General features: G+C 36.4%; 1 protein-coding gene across 4 annotated transcripts in view; it reads right to left on the bottom strand.

The window, feature by feature from the left end:
* dapk1 (death-associated protein kinase 1) overlaps positions 1 to 19,078 on the bottom strand; it is a 71,262-nt gene extending 52,184 nt beyond the window's left edge. Inside the window, exons 1-2 of one of the 4 annotated variants that reach the window (XM_088629054.1) lie at positions 18,723 to 19,078; positions 17,868 to 18,040 (exon numbers count right to left, since the gene is read on the bottom strand). In XM_088629054.1, coding sequence (XP_088485180.1) covers positions 17,868 to 17,929 — 62 coding nt within the window. In that variant the 5' untranslated portion in view covers positions 17,930 to 18,040; positions 18,723 to 19,078. Of the gene's footprint in view, positions 1 to 17,867; positions 18,041 to 18,309; positions 18,452 to 18,598 lie in introns of those variants that run through there. The other 3 variants (XM_088629056.1, XM_088629058.1, XM_088629057.1) reach the window with 3 other exon arrangements.
* Between the last annotated feature and the right edge of the window lie 812 nt (positions 19,079 to 19,890).

Genomic DNA, 19,890 nt, shown 5'->3' on the forward strand with positions numbered 1-19,890 from the left:
TGAGAAAAACAATTGCTCATCATTTGAAGGTTAGGAATAAAGAGCACCACAGCATTACTGGAGGCAAACTTCAAAAAGACAGCAGTTTAATATAAAAATGTAAAGATGACTACACACTCTTCTCAAGAGATATAAAAAGAGATATCTTTTAAAATCCTACATACTACATCAATGCATGTTAATGGAGTTCTGTAGGGGCTAGAGACCTAACCAGACCATCCCACTTGGACTTCCTCATAGATCTTGACATCGTCACTTATGGATTCCTGGGATGTCTTTTCACTCTTTTGGGTTGCAAAGTCTTGCTAGGTTAGAAATTGCTGATCGGGAACATCCGAGACAGTAAGCAGCTTTAAGGGCTGACTTAGTCCACCCTCCAATATGGCAGTTGGCATTTTCCAGTCTTTATTTTCACCAAGCTTTACATTCAACATGTTAAATCGCCTCCTTCCCTGTGCCCCACCAAATCTTTCACAAATGAAGTAATTTAGTATTAATGCAATAAAGTAATTTGAGTGCATCAAAGGTCAGTCATTAATGATCAATATATCAATATAACAACAAAGCATTTAATCAATATCCAGTATGCTGTATTTTTCTCAAAACAGAGTGATGAGATACAGTATGGTGTATGTACATACTCTTGCACATTTGCTTTAACAATTCAAAATCCATCCATCCATCCATTTTCTAACTGATTTATTCACTAAAGGGTCAGGGGGGAGCAGTGCCTATTCTTGTAGCAATGTGCATAAGGCACGATACATCCTGGACAGGACTCACACAATTAAAACTGTTTAAAAATTATCATAACAGTATCTATGTTTATCCTTTAAAATGTATAAGAGTTTTTTTTTAATTCATGTAGAAGGAACTTAAGAGTAATCGAACCCACTGACCTATGCTACCCAAACTGCATGAAGCAATCTAACTACATTCCAATTACACCAAAAACAGAGTAACCTAGGAAACCATATTAAACAGAAGGAAACACTGCACTTAGAGCCTTATACTGAGAATGCTAGCGTCTGGAAAAACAAACTGTGAAGCTGCCTTTCTGGCTCTTTGTACATCAAAAGGGCGAAACCACTAACCCCCTTAACAGAAGCAGCCAAAGCAGTTCCCAAATTCTCTCTTATTTTTTCCAGTTCACACATCCTAGCTTCCCTTTCCCTGTAAATGGACAAGATCTTTGTTTTTCTTCTGCGAAATAGTACCTCTGTAAAGTGTATGGTGAACGCAGACCTGCATTTTAGACTTTCAAGCCCTGATATCCCCCGTCAAGGATGAAGACTTGCACACCCTCATATCAAATGATTTTAGTTCATGTTGACATTACTGTGGTTATGCAGACATCAAAATGTAATTGTCATCATCTTCAGTTTTCATCGATGGCTGTACTCAACTTCCGTCTTCTGTTTTTTTTAATATTTGAAAAATAATAGAGAACTAGCTGGAATTGGACTTTTAAAGTCACATTTATGGGAAGAGGTATCTGAGCGGCATATACCCAAAATGTCATGAAATGTGTTAAAAATGTGTAAGACTGGTTCCCTCACACACACACCTGAAATACTACTGCATTGATGGATTCTTAACCCTCAGTATTTCTACATGACAAAGCAATCTTCATAAGCTTATGACACAGATGCAGAGAAGGTGTATCTCTATAAGATCTTTAGATTAAATGTATACCTGTCATTTAAAATCTAGAGCTTATTTTTTATATGATGCAACTAAATGGTGATATGTTCCTCCAAATCCAAGCTACAGAGACCTTAAGTCTTAAGGGAACAAGTAATAGGTTTATTCCATGCTGAAAAGAGAAGAAAGAAAACAACGTTTTCCTTCCGAAGAAGGCTCCACAGCCGAAACATTGTGTTTTCCCTCTTCTCTTTTCAGCATTGAATAAACCTGAAATGGAATATTACTTGTTCCTTTGCAACCTACGCATGACGCAGCTACCCACCTGAACTACTTAAATCTTAAAGTCCGACTTGCAGCCAGCATGTTTGTCTGATGCCATACCTGTAACCATGCACAACAACATTAAGTTTTCTGATTACAGGATGACGATAACCAAGACCCCAGCTATGAGTAAAGATACTATTGGCTTTAAACCTTAGCAATTGAGCTAGTGTTACCAGATATATTCAAAATACTTATTATATACAATGTAGAAAATAGGGAAAAAAGTTAAGTTTTAGCCAACAATTAGCAGCCAGTGTTTTTTCTTGCAATTTTAATTTTAATTCTATACCTAGAAATGGAACTAAATGTCACTGAAATGCTATCACCTTTTAATTAGCCATTTCCTAAGGACAGATGATAAACAGTGCAGCACTGTTTATGCTGCATACAAAGACCACTTTGTAGCATACATGTAATTATGAAAGAACTACAGTATCAGTTATCATACAGTGCTGGTACACATTTAACTGCTGTGCAATCGATCATAACATTCCAGCTAAGAAAAAAAATACACTAAAAAGAATTTAAGGCTTTAAATAATTACTTTGCAACTTATCAATGTATGAAAGTGCAATCTTTTATTCTTGCATGTGAATCACATTTCTTTTGTAAATGTGAAAAAAACACTAATTAAACTTTAACCCAGCTTACAATCAAATAAGGAAGAAATCGTTAAAGTCACAATAACCAGTAAACACTGTTATGCCATAAATAATAAAAGACCCTGGTTGTTGTTTAAACAGCTCCATACGAATTTTCCACCTGCATAAAAATGGCACTTCATTAATGAAATGGAGAAGTCCCTCACACAAACACACAGATTTGAGCTCCACGCCATGACTGGACTAATAAATAACAGATGGTTGACAAGGAAACAAAACAACTGGGCCTAGGAAGCCAATCGCTGGCATACTACAATCCCAGATGCTTACCCTATCTGTACAGAAACTGAATCACTCACCAGATATCGCTTGCTTTCAGTGAAAACAGGAAAGAAATGCACAAAGCCCAATTTTAAGTGAGCTTCAAATGAATATACATTGTTTTTTTACTTTTGGGGACTTTCAATATAAATGCAACACAAGAACTTAAACCCTGCAGCCTACACTCCCTACCCAAATGAACACTGTTCAAACAAATTATATGAAGTCACATAACGTTGTCAGTTATTACATCTTGTATCATTTTTCTGTTCTTCATTTTTTGCAGCTGATGACAGCTTAGTTTTATGTATCATATTCAAAGGAAGCCCTTAACTCACCGTCTACTTCTTTCTAAATCCACAGCTGTCAAATGTAAAGGATTCATTTTCCAAAGTTATAATATGGATAACAAATTAAAATAGCATGTATCTGAAATCATTTTTTTTGACAAACATTTAGTTATGCTTAACACCTCAGCATTAAAATAGGATAATGCATGCTTTGCACTAAGGAGAAATGTTTGACCAGAACAATAACCAAATACTACTTGAGAAACAAATCCAGAATTAGTAACTGGGGATAGGAATGCCAATAAATTATTTTAAATGATCTTGAAATTATAACAGTAGATTTACTAAGGCAGAGAAAAAATGCATCAAATGCCTATAGTGAAATTTCCAGCATTCATCATAGGCATTTTCAGACTGTCACCAAGCAACAGTAGCTGCTTTCCTGGTCTATTCTAGAAAGTTAAGTGGTAGAACACTTAATTATGCTGCTTAAATGCACTGAGAAGGGATTTAAAAGCAGAACCCTGTACTTCAGCACCCATTCATTTTACAGATGACTTATAATGAAAAGGTTTTACACTTTAAAGGTATTACGTTAGTTTAGTACATATTTCCTTTCAGTGGCATCCGTGTTTTTGCAAAACAAAAAGTTTTTATAAAGCACAATCATAGCAAACATTTGATCTTTGAAATATTATGCCTACAAAGTGCAGTACTTTAGTTCGATTATTTATATTCCAGATTCTTATACATTAGCTTTGCCATACATTACACTGAGCTTGATCATTCTGAAGTGAATTCTTCTGCTATATTAGTTCATTATAATATTCAAAACAAATAAAAAATAATGCATAAAAGGGATCAAACACAGAAATAAGGCATATCAAAATAAAACAAGATAAACGGCAGATCATAAAACAACTCCTTAACCCTTCGTTATACATGTTTGAAAACCAAATATTTATAGAATTAGTCAAGGAAACCATGAGACATCAAAGATGTTAATTAAAAAACAGTTGTATGACTCATTCTAATCTAGAGGGTATGTGAAGTCACACATACTGCAATGTTCAATATAGTCTCACTGCAAGGTACTGAATTCCTAACATACACTTAATAAGCAAAAGCCCTATGTTCCCATTCCCAGTAATTCATAATTTTTACCTGCTTGTACAAACTGAGAGCAATGCATTTTTGTCTACTACATTTTGAAATCCTACTGCACACATTTCAAAGAACAAATAACATACTGGCATAACCTCAGACTCCAAAACCACACAACATTATCAAGCATGTTTTAGCCTTTTATTTACATAAAAATAAGATTGATCAGAAAAATAAAAAAACATAATGTGGATGGATAAGATAAATGTCCAAAAAATGAATCTTGAGTGATTAGTAATTGATGAAGCAGACATTAATTAATATCCTAAAAGCTTGGGTTAAATACTATATGAAGAAGGTGTCAATGCAGCTGCAAATAGAGAGGCATGATATTTTTAAACTGATGTCTCTCAGAGCATGCACATTAAAGACATGTCCTCGATGGAAATCTAATAACCCCAATACTAGCTGATACAACACAGACCAAACCTGACATTTGAAGAGAAGCCAAAATCTTTACAGCAGAAATATTGGACTCTTTGGTCCAAATGTATTTGTCCAAGACAAAGTAATTCTTGATTTGCTTATTTCTAAGACGTGTTACCAACAGCACATATGGGAAGACCAAACTGATTGGGTAAATTCACCCCTCTTCTGATTAGCAAGGACATTTTGAAGAAAGAGGTGCATCAGGACTAGAAAATAGCCTGACATTTCATTCTTAATTCACACTGCTGCTGCTCACATTAACTGTGATAAGCATGCTCCATTGTCTAGAATTTACCCATCATTGCTTTACATTCACAAAATTCCTAATGTCTTCAAAGATGCATGCATAACACTTCAATTTGATTGGAATTTGATCTGGACCAGGAAAAGTACAAAGCATCCTGTTAAAAGAACAAAATCATTCACATTGGAATTTGATGTGAGGATTTCTTAGTAACCTCGATCCTTCTTAAATTACACCATTAAACGCCCTGCCATTTCTTTTTCAGAAACAACCTAACTTTTAAAAAAAGAGAATGAATGAATTATATATTAATTATTTTAAAATGTGTTACATGCAGTTTCAAGCTGAATTGCCAGATTTTAACCATAGATCATTAGATGATCATGTATTCTATGAGACACAGTAGACACTTTCAATAATTCAGCCAACCCTCATGATGACTGGAATGATAGATGTCATTTTTAAATTATTGGCTCAATGTGCTTGGTTGAAGGAATGACCAAGGGTTTACTAATGAGCCCTCTAAACCCCGTGAACGCACGTGAGACCCCATCAAATCAGTGCAGAATTCCTACTCATAAGATGAGGCTCAACCTGAAGTGTAGCCAGTAGATTTCAGAAGTCACTCATTCAAACAATTTGACCGTGGTCCGGAATTCCTTGTTGGCCAGGGAAAGCGGCTGCATGGATCCAAAACAAGCAACAAGAAACCTTAAGCAATGAAGCCTGCTTTAGACAGATATGAGAGGATCAATACAAAATACTATTTACTGGTCATTTTGTAAGGCTATTTGATTTAGATATAGATTATATGAGTAGAGAGGTTTGTAAAGGCCTGCTGATCTTTGACTTGTTTTATCTTAAGGCAGGGCTCTGCAAACGTTTTATAGCAAGGGCCACTAAAAAAGTTTTACTAACCTTGCTCAGCCACTTGAGTGAAATCCTCTAGGAACCATCAGGTAGATTTGTGTGCTTCCTTCTCAGCAACTAAGCAGCCAATATCTGGGCTTAATTTGGCACAGCAATGCGTAAACAAGCATGAAGTAGATCATCAGAGAGCCTGGATCCGATTCTTGACTTTGTATTCTTCATCCACGAGAATGTCTGTTCACATATATATGTGCTACCATACATGGTGATGAAGCCACGTGCCATTGTTGTCAGAGCTGAAAAACTGTCACTTGGAAGTTCCTTGTAAAATGTAACAAGATGACACTCTTTGTATTTGTCCTTCAGAGTACTGTTGCTCTGCAGATCAATGAGCTCCAGCTGAAGAGAAAGTGGTGCTGAACTGACACTGACACATTTTCAAGTTTGAGAAATTCTTTAAATTGCTCAAAAAACTCTTCTTGCAAAAGTTTAATCTTTTGCACAGCCATATCTGCTGGGAAATCTGTGTCAGGAGTGCTCTGCTGAAGTCCAGCACAGACTGTAAAATTCCCTTCAGCTAACTGTTCTTTAAATAAGCTGTAGCCGCATTTTAAACCCCTTCACACTGCTTGCCCTGTAATCTGGCATTTTATATATCGTGTGAGATCAGTCAAAAAAGCTAACTTCCAAATCCACATACAATCAGACATTTCCTTGACGGGTTTTCCCTTTTCTATAATGAACGCGTTGATTTCAGAGTGCAGGTCAAAAACTCTCTTCAGCACTCTGCCTCGACTGAGCCACCTGACCTCGCTATGGTAGAGTACATCACTATACTGTGCGTCAACTTTGTCCAAGAAACTTTGAAACTGCCTGTGGTTAGGTGCAAGTCAGAGGATAAAGTTTACAGTATATATGACAATTGCCATGACATCCTTGAGACCAAGTGTCTTTCCACACAGCGACTGCTGATGGATAATGCAGTGTAAACCAATGGGTTTCCAAATGCCCATTGACTTGACACAGTTTATTCTACCCATCAGTCCAGATTTTTTTCCCCATCATGTTCTGAGCACCATCAGTTGTAACACATTTCAGATTCATCCACTTTAAATCAAACAATTGGAGTGTTTTGGAGAAAACTAAAACAGTTCTTCTCCAGTAACAGTGCCTTTCAAACCATGAAGTGCAGCTTGCTCTTCAACGACGTTGAATGATTCTTCAATGCCCCGAATAAACACAAGCAACTACGCGGTATCCACTATATTCAGTACTTTTATCTAGAGCAGGGGTGGGGAACGTCTGGCCCGCGGGCCGTATAAGGCTCGCGAAATCATTTGGTCTGGCCCTGCCAAGGCAACCGCAGGCGTAGAGCTTGGCGCGATATAATTTTCCTAGATATAATTTTAACAAAAGTTTGATAAATGTTCATGCTTTGCGCATGATACGCGCATGCGCACAAAATACTGCGCGAGTGCGCGTGCGTGTTGCAGACCAGGCAGCTAACAGATTTGTTTAATGTTTCTGCTGTATGGCAAGTGTTGTGTTCTTAAAATAAAGAGTTGTTTAATTTACCAATTAACTGTCTGGTTTCTTCAACTTTCACTCAGGAGAAAAAATCTTCCTTTAAACTTGAAAGAAATAATGATTTGACATTTATCGTGATAATTATCGATATCGACTGATATGAAAACTTTTATCGTGATAATGTTTTTGGCCATATCGCACAGCCCTACGCAGGCAGGACTTGAAATTCAATAAATCAAGGAGCTTTTTTCATAGCAACATAAATTTACATTAAGTGAATCATAATAATAACGTTAATTTTGAGGGACAAGCAAGGAACGTCCATTACGGGATAGACAGGACACATACGAGTACATGACGGGACAGACACGCGTGTTTCTCGTCGGCTGCCCGCGGCCTGTCTGCCTGTATTGCGGTGACTCAGAGGACAGTCAGTGCCAGGCAGGCTGGGAGTGTACACGTTGCGAAAGTGTTAACACACTGCGTTTTACGAACTGCGGGATGAAGTCAAGCAGTTCATGCAGATGAAGGGAAAACCTGTTAGGGAACGCAATGATAGCAAGCGGCTTTTTGATTCACTGCGCTCCAGACTGACCGGCACAAACCTGGAAAAGCAGTTTTGAGTAGCAACATCATCAATACCAGCTAACATCACACGCCTCACCAAAGAGAAGCAGTTCCAGCCATCACATTAGGGGTGAGTTAATTAAATTTTTGACCAAATATAGCAGGCTAATTTTTAAATTGAGAATTTTGTATGGCCCGCGAATGATGTTATAAATATCCAAATGGACCTTGGCAGAAAAAAGGTTCCCCACCCCTGATCTATAGCGACAGAATAATAAATACATTTCTGGGCATTGCTTTTAAGCTGTTGCTTAAAATCACCAATTTCCTCCACTCATCTAGAAACTGTTCTAGCCGATAAACTCACCAACTGGAATAGGTTGCGCTTCTCTGGGCACATCTCCTCCGTGACCTCTTGCATACACTGCTTAATAATCTCACCGTCTGGAAAGGGTTTGCCAGCTGCTGCTAGAAGCTGTGATATTTGATAACTAGCTTGGATAGTCTCACCATTTTCTTCAATTTTTTTCTCTTGAACAATTTTTGCTGCCACTCAAGTGACTTTTTCAACTGTTCTAATTTTTATCTCCTTCCATCTCCTGTGTATTCCGAATGCTTAGCCTGATGTTTTGTCTCGTAATGTCTTTTTATGTTTCCTGACAGATAAGACACTACCTTCCCTTTAAAGGGACATAAAAGTATTCTCCTGATCTTTTGTCAATGAATTTTCGACCCTCTGCATCGATTTTCCTTTTATTTGACATGGCAGGAATTACAGTCAACCTTGTCAGTTATAACTTTTAGAACTAAAAGAACTTCTAAAGCATACACTAGACGTCATTTGTGTGACTGAGCCAATCACAGTAGGCAACAAAAATTCAAATGAATTTACAGTAAGAATCAGTTGTAGCACAGACAGGCTAAAACTGATGTTTGATAGGCTAAAAGTAAAATTGCAATAGGTGTTCTGCAATTGACCGTTAGTGTTGAGAGAGAGCACTGGCAGAAGATTTTCAATATCTGATGCAAAAAGTAACCCTCGAGATTCAAACAGTAGTGATCTGCGGGCCACTGAGAAATGTTCAGTGGGCCGAATTTTACCGATCCCTGTCTTAAGGTAAAACAAAGTTGTATTATTAGAGTATAATGAAACGTCTGGCGGGAATGGGTGAAAAGACAGCTGAAGTAAGCTTTGGATGCTCAGGTATGGAAAATTAATAAATCACTATCATCCCAGCAAAGGTTTTTGAATGTTTTGTCTACAAATGAGCTTTTATGGAAGTGAGAATGCAACAAGTAAGGCTGCTTGTGATGAGAGGAAGAAGCTCAATTAGGAGAAGACTTACAAGCTTTTGGAAGCCTTATGGGAGTAGGCTAAGTTGTAGGAGTGGATAAGGAGTGGGTTAGAGTTAGGAGTGGCTCTCAACAGAGAGACAGTATAGAGTACCAAATTCAAATAAATATATTTATAAGAAGTCTTTTGTCCCTTCTGCAATAACACTGCTCAATTAATGTAAATACTGTAGTCCCTCTCCTACTACTACTACTACCTATTTATTTTTGAATTAAGTACTGTTGTGATTTCATGTACCTCATGTGATTTTATGTAACTTTTATGTTTTGCACAGATTTCCACAGTGGTGGACAGTAAAGTATCTATCTATAGTCATGCAGGAGTTACGTTTTGGTAATTCTTATTTTCGGGTCTTATTTTCATTTTGGAGATATAATTAGTAATGGAAGTTTTCTGATTTTTTTAGATGATGATGGATAGATATTATATCTATCACCTTGTTTATGAATAACTTAATAAACACCCTTAAGAACACCCTCTGTTGATTAGTGAAGAGCAGACATGTTAAGAAAAATGGCAGGCTCCACGTACATTCCTATAAAATTAGATAGATAGAGGCTACCATAACACAGATGAGGTATCTTAATGCGGGAGTTGGGATATTTCTGCAAAAGAACCATATTTATTAGAGCAGCATTTTGAGAATGCAATGGTTCTTCAGGGGATGAAAGCAGTCATCGCAGAAAGGAATATGACTCTGCTGTTAATGAATAATTTGCACCTAATTTCCTGTTTGCAATTGGTGACTGAAGTGATGGGGCAGTGTAGGGAAGGCACAGAAGACGTGAATGTAATGAGAAACAAAGCAGCGTCCTTGACAAATTATGTGCATAGCATAAATAAGGCAGCCAAGAATGGACAAGAATTCACGTTTGCACTATAACTGGAATTGGAGTATCAGTTTGCAGTGAGAAACAAGGTCATTAATTGAGGTTTCTCCTGAGGTACAAAGGCACAGAAGAAGTGAAAGTTGAAAATACAGGTAGATACTTAATATATGGACAGTAAAGAGCAGAGACGTTGGCTTGTTGATACTGGATTAAGGAGAATAATTATGCAGAAAGATTAATAATAAACTGTTTCTGTCAAAATACTTGAGCTGTAGACCCAGTAGACCAAACTGGTTGCGAGTAAAAAGGAAAGCAGACAAGGAGATGATCAGACAACTACAGCTAGTGAGGTAGACAAACCAAAGAATGAAGGACAGGAACTATGCAAAGAGGATGGCAATGGAAATGGCTGCCACTAAGGCCATAAATGTGGGACCCGAACAGAGGGGGCCGTCTGTGGGGACACAATAATTGGAGTATCAGTTTGCAGTGAGAAACAAGGTCATTAATTGAGGTTTCTCCTGAGGTACAAAGGCACAGAGAAGTGAAAGTTGACAATACAGGTAGAAGAGGATTATGTAGGAGGGGAAGAAAGAGATTCAGGGGAACTGCTGTAGCCAGTGTGTAATCCCTAGAGTGAGAATAGGGTAGAGGCAGGAAATATAGAGAAGTAACTAGGCAAGGCTATGTTGTCTGGGTCATGGCTGGGAGGTAAAGTTAGATTTAATAGGTAAGAGCACATGAGGTCTATCCAAACTCTTCATTTACCTAATTTTTCTTATGAGGATGCAGATGTAATGGGGGTTTCTACAAATACGTCCCTATCTGAACCAAAAATACGGTTAATATCATACCATAGAATAAATGTCCTGGAATAGTTGGCATTCCTCATGGATATATTCTGTTTTTGGGCCCCATTAAGAGCATCTTTTGTTGATACATACTGCCAGTCTGAAATTGTCATTTCCATGAAATGGTAAAACAGTGCATACCGGCTGCCATCAGACCAGCTGGATTACTATACCATTATGGAAGGGTGTCTTCCATCTCAAAACATTCCCTGCTTTCTGCACATCAGACAAACAGCTTCAGACACGGTCATCCCTCTTACTAAACATCATGAAGAGTCATGAAGTCAAAATATCTATGGTTGGTTCATGATCATACAGATTTGGGATTTACTTTCCAGCAATGGTGTTAACAGGCAGCAGGTGCTCTTCCTAGTTTGCTAGGGTTACTGTGGATTATTTTAGTGTTAGGAATTAATTCATTGGTCCAGGTTCAAGTCCTTTACATTTTGCAATTTGTGCCACTGGACAACCACTTCCGCTATCTTGGCTTTAATATTTACTCTTTGTTACACATCCACACAATAAATATTAATATTTACCCATTTTCTTCAGGCTTGCTATGTATAATAATCCACATTCCTTTGACAGTGAATATCTATCTACACGAAAAACCTAAGTCTTTTGGGAAAATGTTATATTTATTGATAAAACAAACATATTGTAAGTCACAGATACAGGATTCACTCCTGGTCTCCCAGCAAACAAGCCTCTCTTCATACTCGCACATCACATTTCTTCGTTTGCTTGAATTTCACCCCAGGCAGTGTTATCAAACTCTACTTTACACATAACAACCAAGTACCTCTTTTTTTTGTAGGCTTACATGTCACTATCTGTTGTCTACTCTAATGGTACAATTCCCATGAAAAGTCATAACTCATAAACATAAATGACAAGGAGACGCCTCCCAATGAAGAAAACTATAGCACTTCAGCACGTTAGCACTATTATTTGATTGGAAATATTGTATATATTTATAGGCACATTGGTACACAGACATAACCCATGACAAAACTAATGCTAGCTTATCTTAGAATGGGACTACAGAGGAAAACCAAGTTCCTTACATTTTTATAGTCTGAACGCTAATCTGAGTGTAATGTGTTTGGAAGTTTGTATAAACTCAGAATTCAGCATTTTTCCCCATAATATCCAATTAGATTGCTGGAATGTCTCAAAAGCATTGTAAGTGAAATCTAGGTCACTCTGTGGGACATGCTTTCCTTTTCTGCATAACATTATAAGGGTGGGTGTGCTTTACCTCGTATAATGGAATTAAGAAGTGAAAATGTATTTCCTTTGCATTGCTCATTCTTTTTAAAGGGGAACATTCTAAGAATTATATTTAAACAAGTGTTTTCTTTTACAGGAACAAAAGTTCTCCATATTGGGGTTTGTAATACACGATAAAGTGTCACAAATTATCACAGTCATACAATACCCCCCACACACACTCATTTGCATAGGAACCCCCCACCCAAAAAGATACAAAAGCAATGAGAATGTCATTCTGTGATTAAGCTAGTGGCTATTTATCAATGTGAAATATGTAATAAAATATGAAACACAGGAACTTATCCAATATGAGAAACATATTTATACAAATGAATGTTAATATCAGAAAACTAAGTAAGTAAAAAGGGTTAGATTCTACATTTCTTGTATTTGGACAGCCATTTGAAAAGCAATGCTTTTTTATTACAAACACTGGTTTTAATGAACAGTTAGAATTCACTTCCTGTGTAATGTATTACTCACTCGGATACATTTGTGTTCACAATTTTCATGGAAAAGTTGATTTATATTTCATTCTAAAAAGCATTCATTTAAAAGAAATGTTAACTGTTTATCTATTAAATAAAACCTTATGTAGAAGTAAAGAGAGACAAACATCTGTTTGGACTGCAGTTCTTGGGAACATCCAGTAAAATTTTTAGCAGAGCAGTATCAATATAACAATAATGCTTAAGGTTACGCAACTTTACTCAACACAAATAACTTTATCACATATTTAACACCAAGAATTTCTACAACATGTGGGCACATTGCATAAGTCTCAGAGGATCTACTGTAGCAATCAGCCACATTTTGCAACTATTAAGTCAGTATTTTTTTAAAAGCAAGAATATTCATGCAACATTAACTTTCGTCAGTTATAAGGGGACATATTGCAGGTATTAATTGTACTTTAAGGAAAAGATAACACAATAGCAACATTCATAAAGCAGACATTTCTGAACAAATGTTCAGAAATTGCAGCCTACAGCCTTTTTTGAACAAAGGAAAAAAACACAAACCAACTACACATCTTAATCAACAGTGAAATTATTTTTTTAATCTTGAACCACCAGTGAAATGAAACCACTTCATACAGATGGTATGAAAATTACAGCTTAAAGGGGAACTATGATCTTCCTCTTTCCACATTTAACAAAACTGCATAAAAATATGCATCTATAATACTATATTAAAATGATGGGTGGAGGCTTAGAAATTACTGATGTATGTATTGATGTGTTAATGCAGTTCTTTATCTACTACATAATTGGTTTACATATGCAATTTGCAACTCATCAACTGTCTTTGGCAATACTTCATGTGATCATGCCAATAAAGAGCACTTCAATTTGAATCTGAAATTTGAAGACCAAGTTTATGTACTTATTGTATTAACAAAACAAGTGACCTTCAGTGCAATCTTCCAAAATTTTAATTAGAACCTTCCTGATCACCTGAAAACAACCACTGGATTCTATCATCTGACAAAACTCCCAAACCTTAGCCTTATTTTCATTCAAAATAATTACAGGTCACACAGAAAAATGTGGAGAAATCATAGTTTATTGTCTAGTACAGGCCTAATTGGTATTCTGATGTGGATGTAAGCGCAAATAGAGTTGGGAGAATTCTACAAAGGTCTATGAATGCAAAGTAAGTAAAAGCTCAGAGACTCATTCAAGAGACCAAGTCCATTATAGAACCCTTGGCAAGAGGCTTTTTGAATAATTTCTGTGGTCAAATACCCCAGCAGCAAGATCAAGAGGGGATATAAATTTAATTCTAAATTAAGTGACACAGTGTCAACACAATTACAAAAATAATCAGAAACCTGAAAATTCGGATTCTCTAGGAAGAAGAAAAACAAGAGCACCTTTAGGGTTATAGTAAAATTAACAGAAGTACCTTATTAATTGCCCCAACAATTGAAAGTAAAAATAATTTTGCATGGAAAAGTTATCATACAAAAATGTTTTTTGGAATAAAAGCATACCAAGTGCTGTTTAAATCCTAAAACCTAGCTCTATTACCTTGGCTGTCACATCAAAATGAAAAGTCTTCCCAACTCAGACACTAGGGGCTCGCAGTTCACATTTTACTCATATGTTCATATTCCCCTCAGACCTGCAGAAGTGTTAATCAAAATTCACTTTAATCAAGTAAACTGCTCAAAGCCTTATAATGAGAAAATATTAAAATGTATTTAGAGAATAATACTTTAAATATTCCATAAAGAAAGCACTTTATTAACCAGGAAGAGAACACGATTCCCTCTAAAACTTTACATTTCCCTGTGCAGTTCACATCTAGCTTTCAGTGCCAAAGTGGAGGGAGGTTCCAGTACTTTAAATTTTAAACTCTTTCCTCTCAAGCCTTGGGTTGCACTTGTTCTGACAGGCTATAAGGAAGCATTTAATATACCAGTTCTTCTACAATTTTCTCCAGTTAATCAATAACACCTGCAGAAAAAAATGTACCCGATATACAAGATACTGAATAACAAAGGAACCCTAAACTTAACCTTTTTACCTATTTGACAAATATTTTTCATGTTGTAAAAGAAATTGCTAATTTGCTTTAAAAATGTGAATATAACTTTTCTGTAACTGGTGCACATGTAGTCTTTAAACTCTTGTCTTTCACGGAATCAGGAGCGTGTTTAATTCAATTATCTACATATCACTGGGAACAGTCTCTTTGACAACTTCTGATCTCCTAGTTTGAATTGCTATATGCAACCAGATGTACAATGCACATCATTCTACTGTCTATTTAGTTATTTGTAAGGTGGCTTAATCTGTCATTATCTCGGTCTTTGTAACCTTCTTTTTCAAAGTCTCAACTCGAGATGAGCCGTTTTTCTTTTCAGCAAAACCTAAAGGCACAACAGTTCACTCCAGAGTATTGTGAAATGCCAACAAGCTTCAGAGGGTTTGTTGCAGAAATATTTGTGCTAAGTCACACAACAGATATCCTTGCCATTCATGTTGTATATAAAAGTTAGGTTTACAAAACTTTACCACTATTACCACTGTTTTGTGGGTTTAAAGCCCTTTTTCAAGAACACAAATTCCATTTATCATTGTGAAGGACGTTTTTGTTAATTATTAAGCTGATGCACCAACCAAACATGCAATGGCCAGGGTAAGCACTTATATTTTACTTTCAGGGGTAATGACCAAATATTTTCACTACAGACCAAGACCTAAGTGAAAGGAACAGAGCCAAAATTGCTCTCAATTTACCACACGATCAAAGTACTTATTCTTAAGGCTTCAGCGGTCTCTGAAATGTATTGAGAATGTCACTTTGAAACATATCACTGGCCACTCAAAACAGCAGGCAACAGGGGTATGCCACATAACCATCTAGCACTGGTATAAATTACAAGAAATAAAAAAAACATTAGCCAGGACCAAAAGTAGAGTGGACTGCACAAATAACAGTAAGAAGAAAAGAAAAGCATTACTACTTACTGTGTAAGGTACTGCATGCTGTTCAATGTTAAATGGACAGATTATGTGAGTAATAATGATAATTTACTTGTTTCTTTCTACAGCAGCCTATATCACAAGACAAATTGAATGTAATCTTTGGAATCTTCCATGAACAGGCTAGGTCAAGTTCTGGAATCGTTAGCTTCCAAAAATCCAGATGAGCAACAATCAGTTCCAATACTTCTCAATAGGAACCACCATGGACCAGCAGACTGAAAAAAAAAATGCCTTTGCTATCACGACCTTTATCGCCCATAGCTGAACCTTTCTAATATTTATTAAAAAATGCTGGTACTGAATGAAGCCAAACAAAACTGAGAGGTAAGAAGAAAGATTTCTTCTTGGAATAACTGAATCTTAACATTTCAGCTGCTGCAGATGCTCTTCTTTAATGTAAACTCCATTAAGCAGTACACCTACACACATTTTAAAAATAGCAATGAAAGAATGGGAAGACAGGTGGTGAAATAACATGGACTGTCTGTAACCATGACCTGAAAAGTAATAATATGTCAGTCACAAATTTATAAGTGAACCCACAGTTAAACTATAAGCTGCTGCACTTGCATTCAACACAAATAGCCTCTTTTAGCTCTGTTCTTTTCAATCCGTAATCTGATACTGCTTTAGACAAACTGTGTTCCCTTTGCATAGTGGTCAATGGAGTAGATGAGAAGAGCCCATAAAAATTGTCAAATAACATTGGTATTTACCCTAGTACACTGAAATTTTAACTGGTTTCATAAGGGTTGTTGTATAAATAAGATTTGTTTCCCTTTAGCATTCTACCTTTGATGCAACACAGCAGGTGAATATGCTGGAGGTGTTACGTTTTTCCCTTTTAAAGGAAAAAAAACAAAAACACATTTTCACAAAGCAACCATTTTGTAATAATACTGATTAGTCAATTTGTTTAACAATAAAAGTGCTATGGGGAGTTTTGATACATACTAAGCAGCATAGAAACATATTTTTACAATCTAAAATTAATAACAATCCATCCATATTGGCGCACAGATATAGTGAAACAAACTGTAGTGAACAGTATAAGCAATTTGAAATCTGCTTATACTCCTGAACAAATAACATATTAAATGTGCAGGATCTATTATTTTCACCAACATAAAAGTTCAGTACGCACGTTGCCAGATTTTTTTACTACTGAAAAAGTTCATTTGCACAAATCCAGAATAAAAAAAACTCTTACATATGTATACCACAGTCATTCAAATGGTTCCCCATAACAGAAAAAAATGAAGGTAATGTATTAAACACCTCTTTATGACAGCAACATTAATCCTTTGATTACCAGTCCTTTTAATATCCATTTATTTAAAGAAAGTTCAACTGTTTTGATAATCTAACAAAGAATAACCAACATTTTACATTATGCACAAGTAGCACTAGCTGGCCAGTGGAGTTTTTTAGAGTCACGAACTCCATCTTATGTTTCAATGTTTATTAACGCATGTACATAGTATACGGAGTAAAAACAGGAACCTGAATATACATGGCACATATATCTAGATTTTAACACAGAAGGATTGTAAATTCACATTCATCTCTTATTTCATTTCCAATTAATATACTTAGATGATTTAATAAATGAAGATCAAGATGTCACTGAGTGGGGAAAATACAGTATTTCCTTCAAGCTTTCTCAAAAAGAGGAACTACTGAACTTGCAGCGCCTGTGAGGCAGTTATTAAATCCCTTTTTTACAGAGTCTTCTCTAAAGGCAACTGAACTGAAAAGGCAAATCAATATCTAAACACAAACTGTCTCTTTACTTTCAGTCTTTTTGTTCAGCGTCATTGCCTACTATCCGTGCAATGCAACAGGCCATTTGTAAAGCATTTATCCCCGGAAATAAAATCAATTTACATTTAATTTTCTATGCAGTACATGTCAGAGTAAACCTTACAATTTTCATCTGCTTTAAGGTTTATCTAAACTGGTGAAATATGTATTTATAACAGCATATGCCATGCCACAATGATTCTTCATTACTTCAGTTAAACTTGCCAAAGGATAAAATAGCAAATAAATTAAGCCACACTATTTTTACTTACCTTCCAAGCTCTTCTCCGATTTCATAATAATCTTCAACATTTTCCTGCTTAAAGGTGGTCATGGTGGTAGCCGCTTCTGCTCCTGGGATTCCCAAATCAGCACCCAGCGATTTCAGCAGCCCATCTCTTATCAGCCTCTTGACATTTCAAACCGACCCCCACTCATACTGGGTCTAGGAGAATAAGAATCGGTTTACAATATTTCAACCTCTGCTCACAGGTGGTACAGCGAATTTGTTCAAACGGAAGACAGACGTGATTTTTAATGAACTACTCGAGCAACTTAATACATTCTATTAGAAGCGGGTTTTATTTTCTAAAACAGCAGTTTCTGCAGCCCACTAAAAACTGTGAAGGTAGACTCAATCGCCTTTTACACTTCTACTCCCCCCGTTGTTAGCTCACAACGATGACAAAGATTTTTTTTCTGAATTATATTTACTCTTTCTCATCCAGTACCGATGTCTCAAACGTCCACCTTTCGGAAAGACATCGTGTAACCCCGACCAGGAAGCTACATAAATTCCTCATTAAAAGCTTTGCGGTTGCTTGGAGAGCAGACCTTGGAGAGGAGCAGGGTACTCACATCCCTAGCGAAACACAAACGAATTGTTCGTTCTCTACAAAATCTCCCGAATACACAAGGGGGAACCAGGTGATTAAACCTCATACACAATCATCGGAAACATCGGTAACGTCATGAAAATGTATATGCATTTGTGTGTACACACCTCGTGCATTCAGCAATTTCAATTGAAGAACTCGGCTACGGCCTTATTTCTTCTCTTTATGTCCAGGAACTGCGGACAAATACATCTGAAAATCCAGCACCGGATAAAGACAAAAAAGAAGTACCTTTGAATCCAAACTGCCGTCAATTTCCAGGTAGCTGGTGTTCCCCGGAAACAAGGGTTGCAAAATGAGCGTTTTCCTAAGAAGACATTAAAAAGGAATGTTGCAGGAAATGGGAGGACTGTAACAATGTCTGTATTAATACTGTGGCGTTCGCTGCGTGTGTTCTATGTGTTACACACAGTACTGGTGTGTTTCGGTCTCAAGGAGGCAGCATAGTGCGGTAACCCAGGAGAAATACACACTCGCCTAACCAATGAGAGAGCTGTAGTATTAACGCCAAGAAACGACCCTGACTTTTTATTAAAGCCCTCTGTCAAATTTTGAGACCTAAAGTGCGATAAGCCAGTGCATGAAAGGGAAAGATGAGTTTATTATATGTCCAGACACCCGAGGGATTCATCTTTCCCTTTCATGCAATGTCTTATCGCACTTTAGGTCTCAAAATTTGACAGAGGGCTTTAATAAAATGTTTGGATATGAATTTGAATTTCCGTATTCATTAACTTGTTACATTCTATATTTCAACATTCATATTTTGTGTGAATAATGAGATTAACACAGTTCCTCTTAGAAATGCTGGAGGTTTTTGTAAAGGTCGGTGATTTTGTTCCTAGTTTCCTTTAGGCACTGCATTAACAGGTTAAAAAAGGAGAAAGACATACCGACCAGTTTATGTAAGTCATTCGTGTGTGACGTATCTTCAGCAAAACCAAACCTGAAAAACATGTTTTTTGTTGTTATTGAATTTTTGTGTTGACTGAGTTCCCTGATGTGTGTTACAGCATATTGCTGATTTGACATACTGTAACATTATAATTAAAGTTTTCTACAATTTATTTTAAGATCTTATTACTTATCAGTTACTTATGAATTTTTATAAACGAAATAAAATCTCTGATATTTCCAGAACTGAAACTCAAATTAAATGAAGAGGCAAGAACTGTCCAGGCATATTAACTTCCAAAGCTGACCACCAGAAATTGCTAATAATATCTTCATCAAAATAACCTACAACAAATTAGTATGATAAGTGGCTTTGATTTTTTTAAACTCAAAAGTCCTTTTCCTACTTTTGAATCTGCAGGGAAAAGACAAAAGATAAATACCAATACTTCACCTTGTACTGTAGGCAAGGAAGAATAGAAAGTAAAAACCAGTTCTCTAGGAA

The sequence above is a fragment of the Lepisosteus platostomus genome, chromosome 4, assembly GCF_059453375.1.
Source record: "Lepisosteus platostomus isolate fLepPlt1 chromosome 4, fLepPlt1.hap1, whole genome shotgun sequence".
Lineage (NCBI taxonomy): Eukaryota > Metazoa > Chordata > Actinopteri > Semionotiformes > Lepisosteidae > Lepisosteus > Lepisosteus platostomus.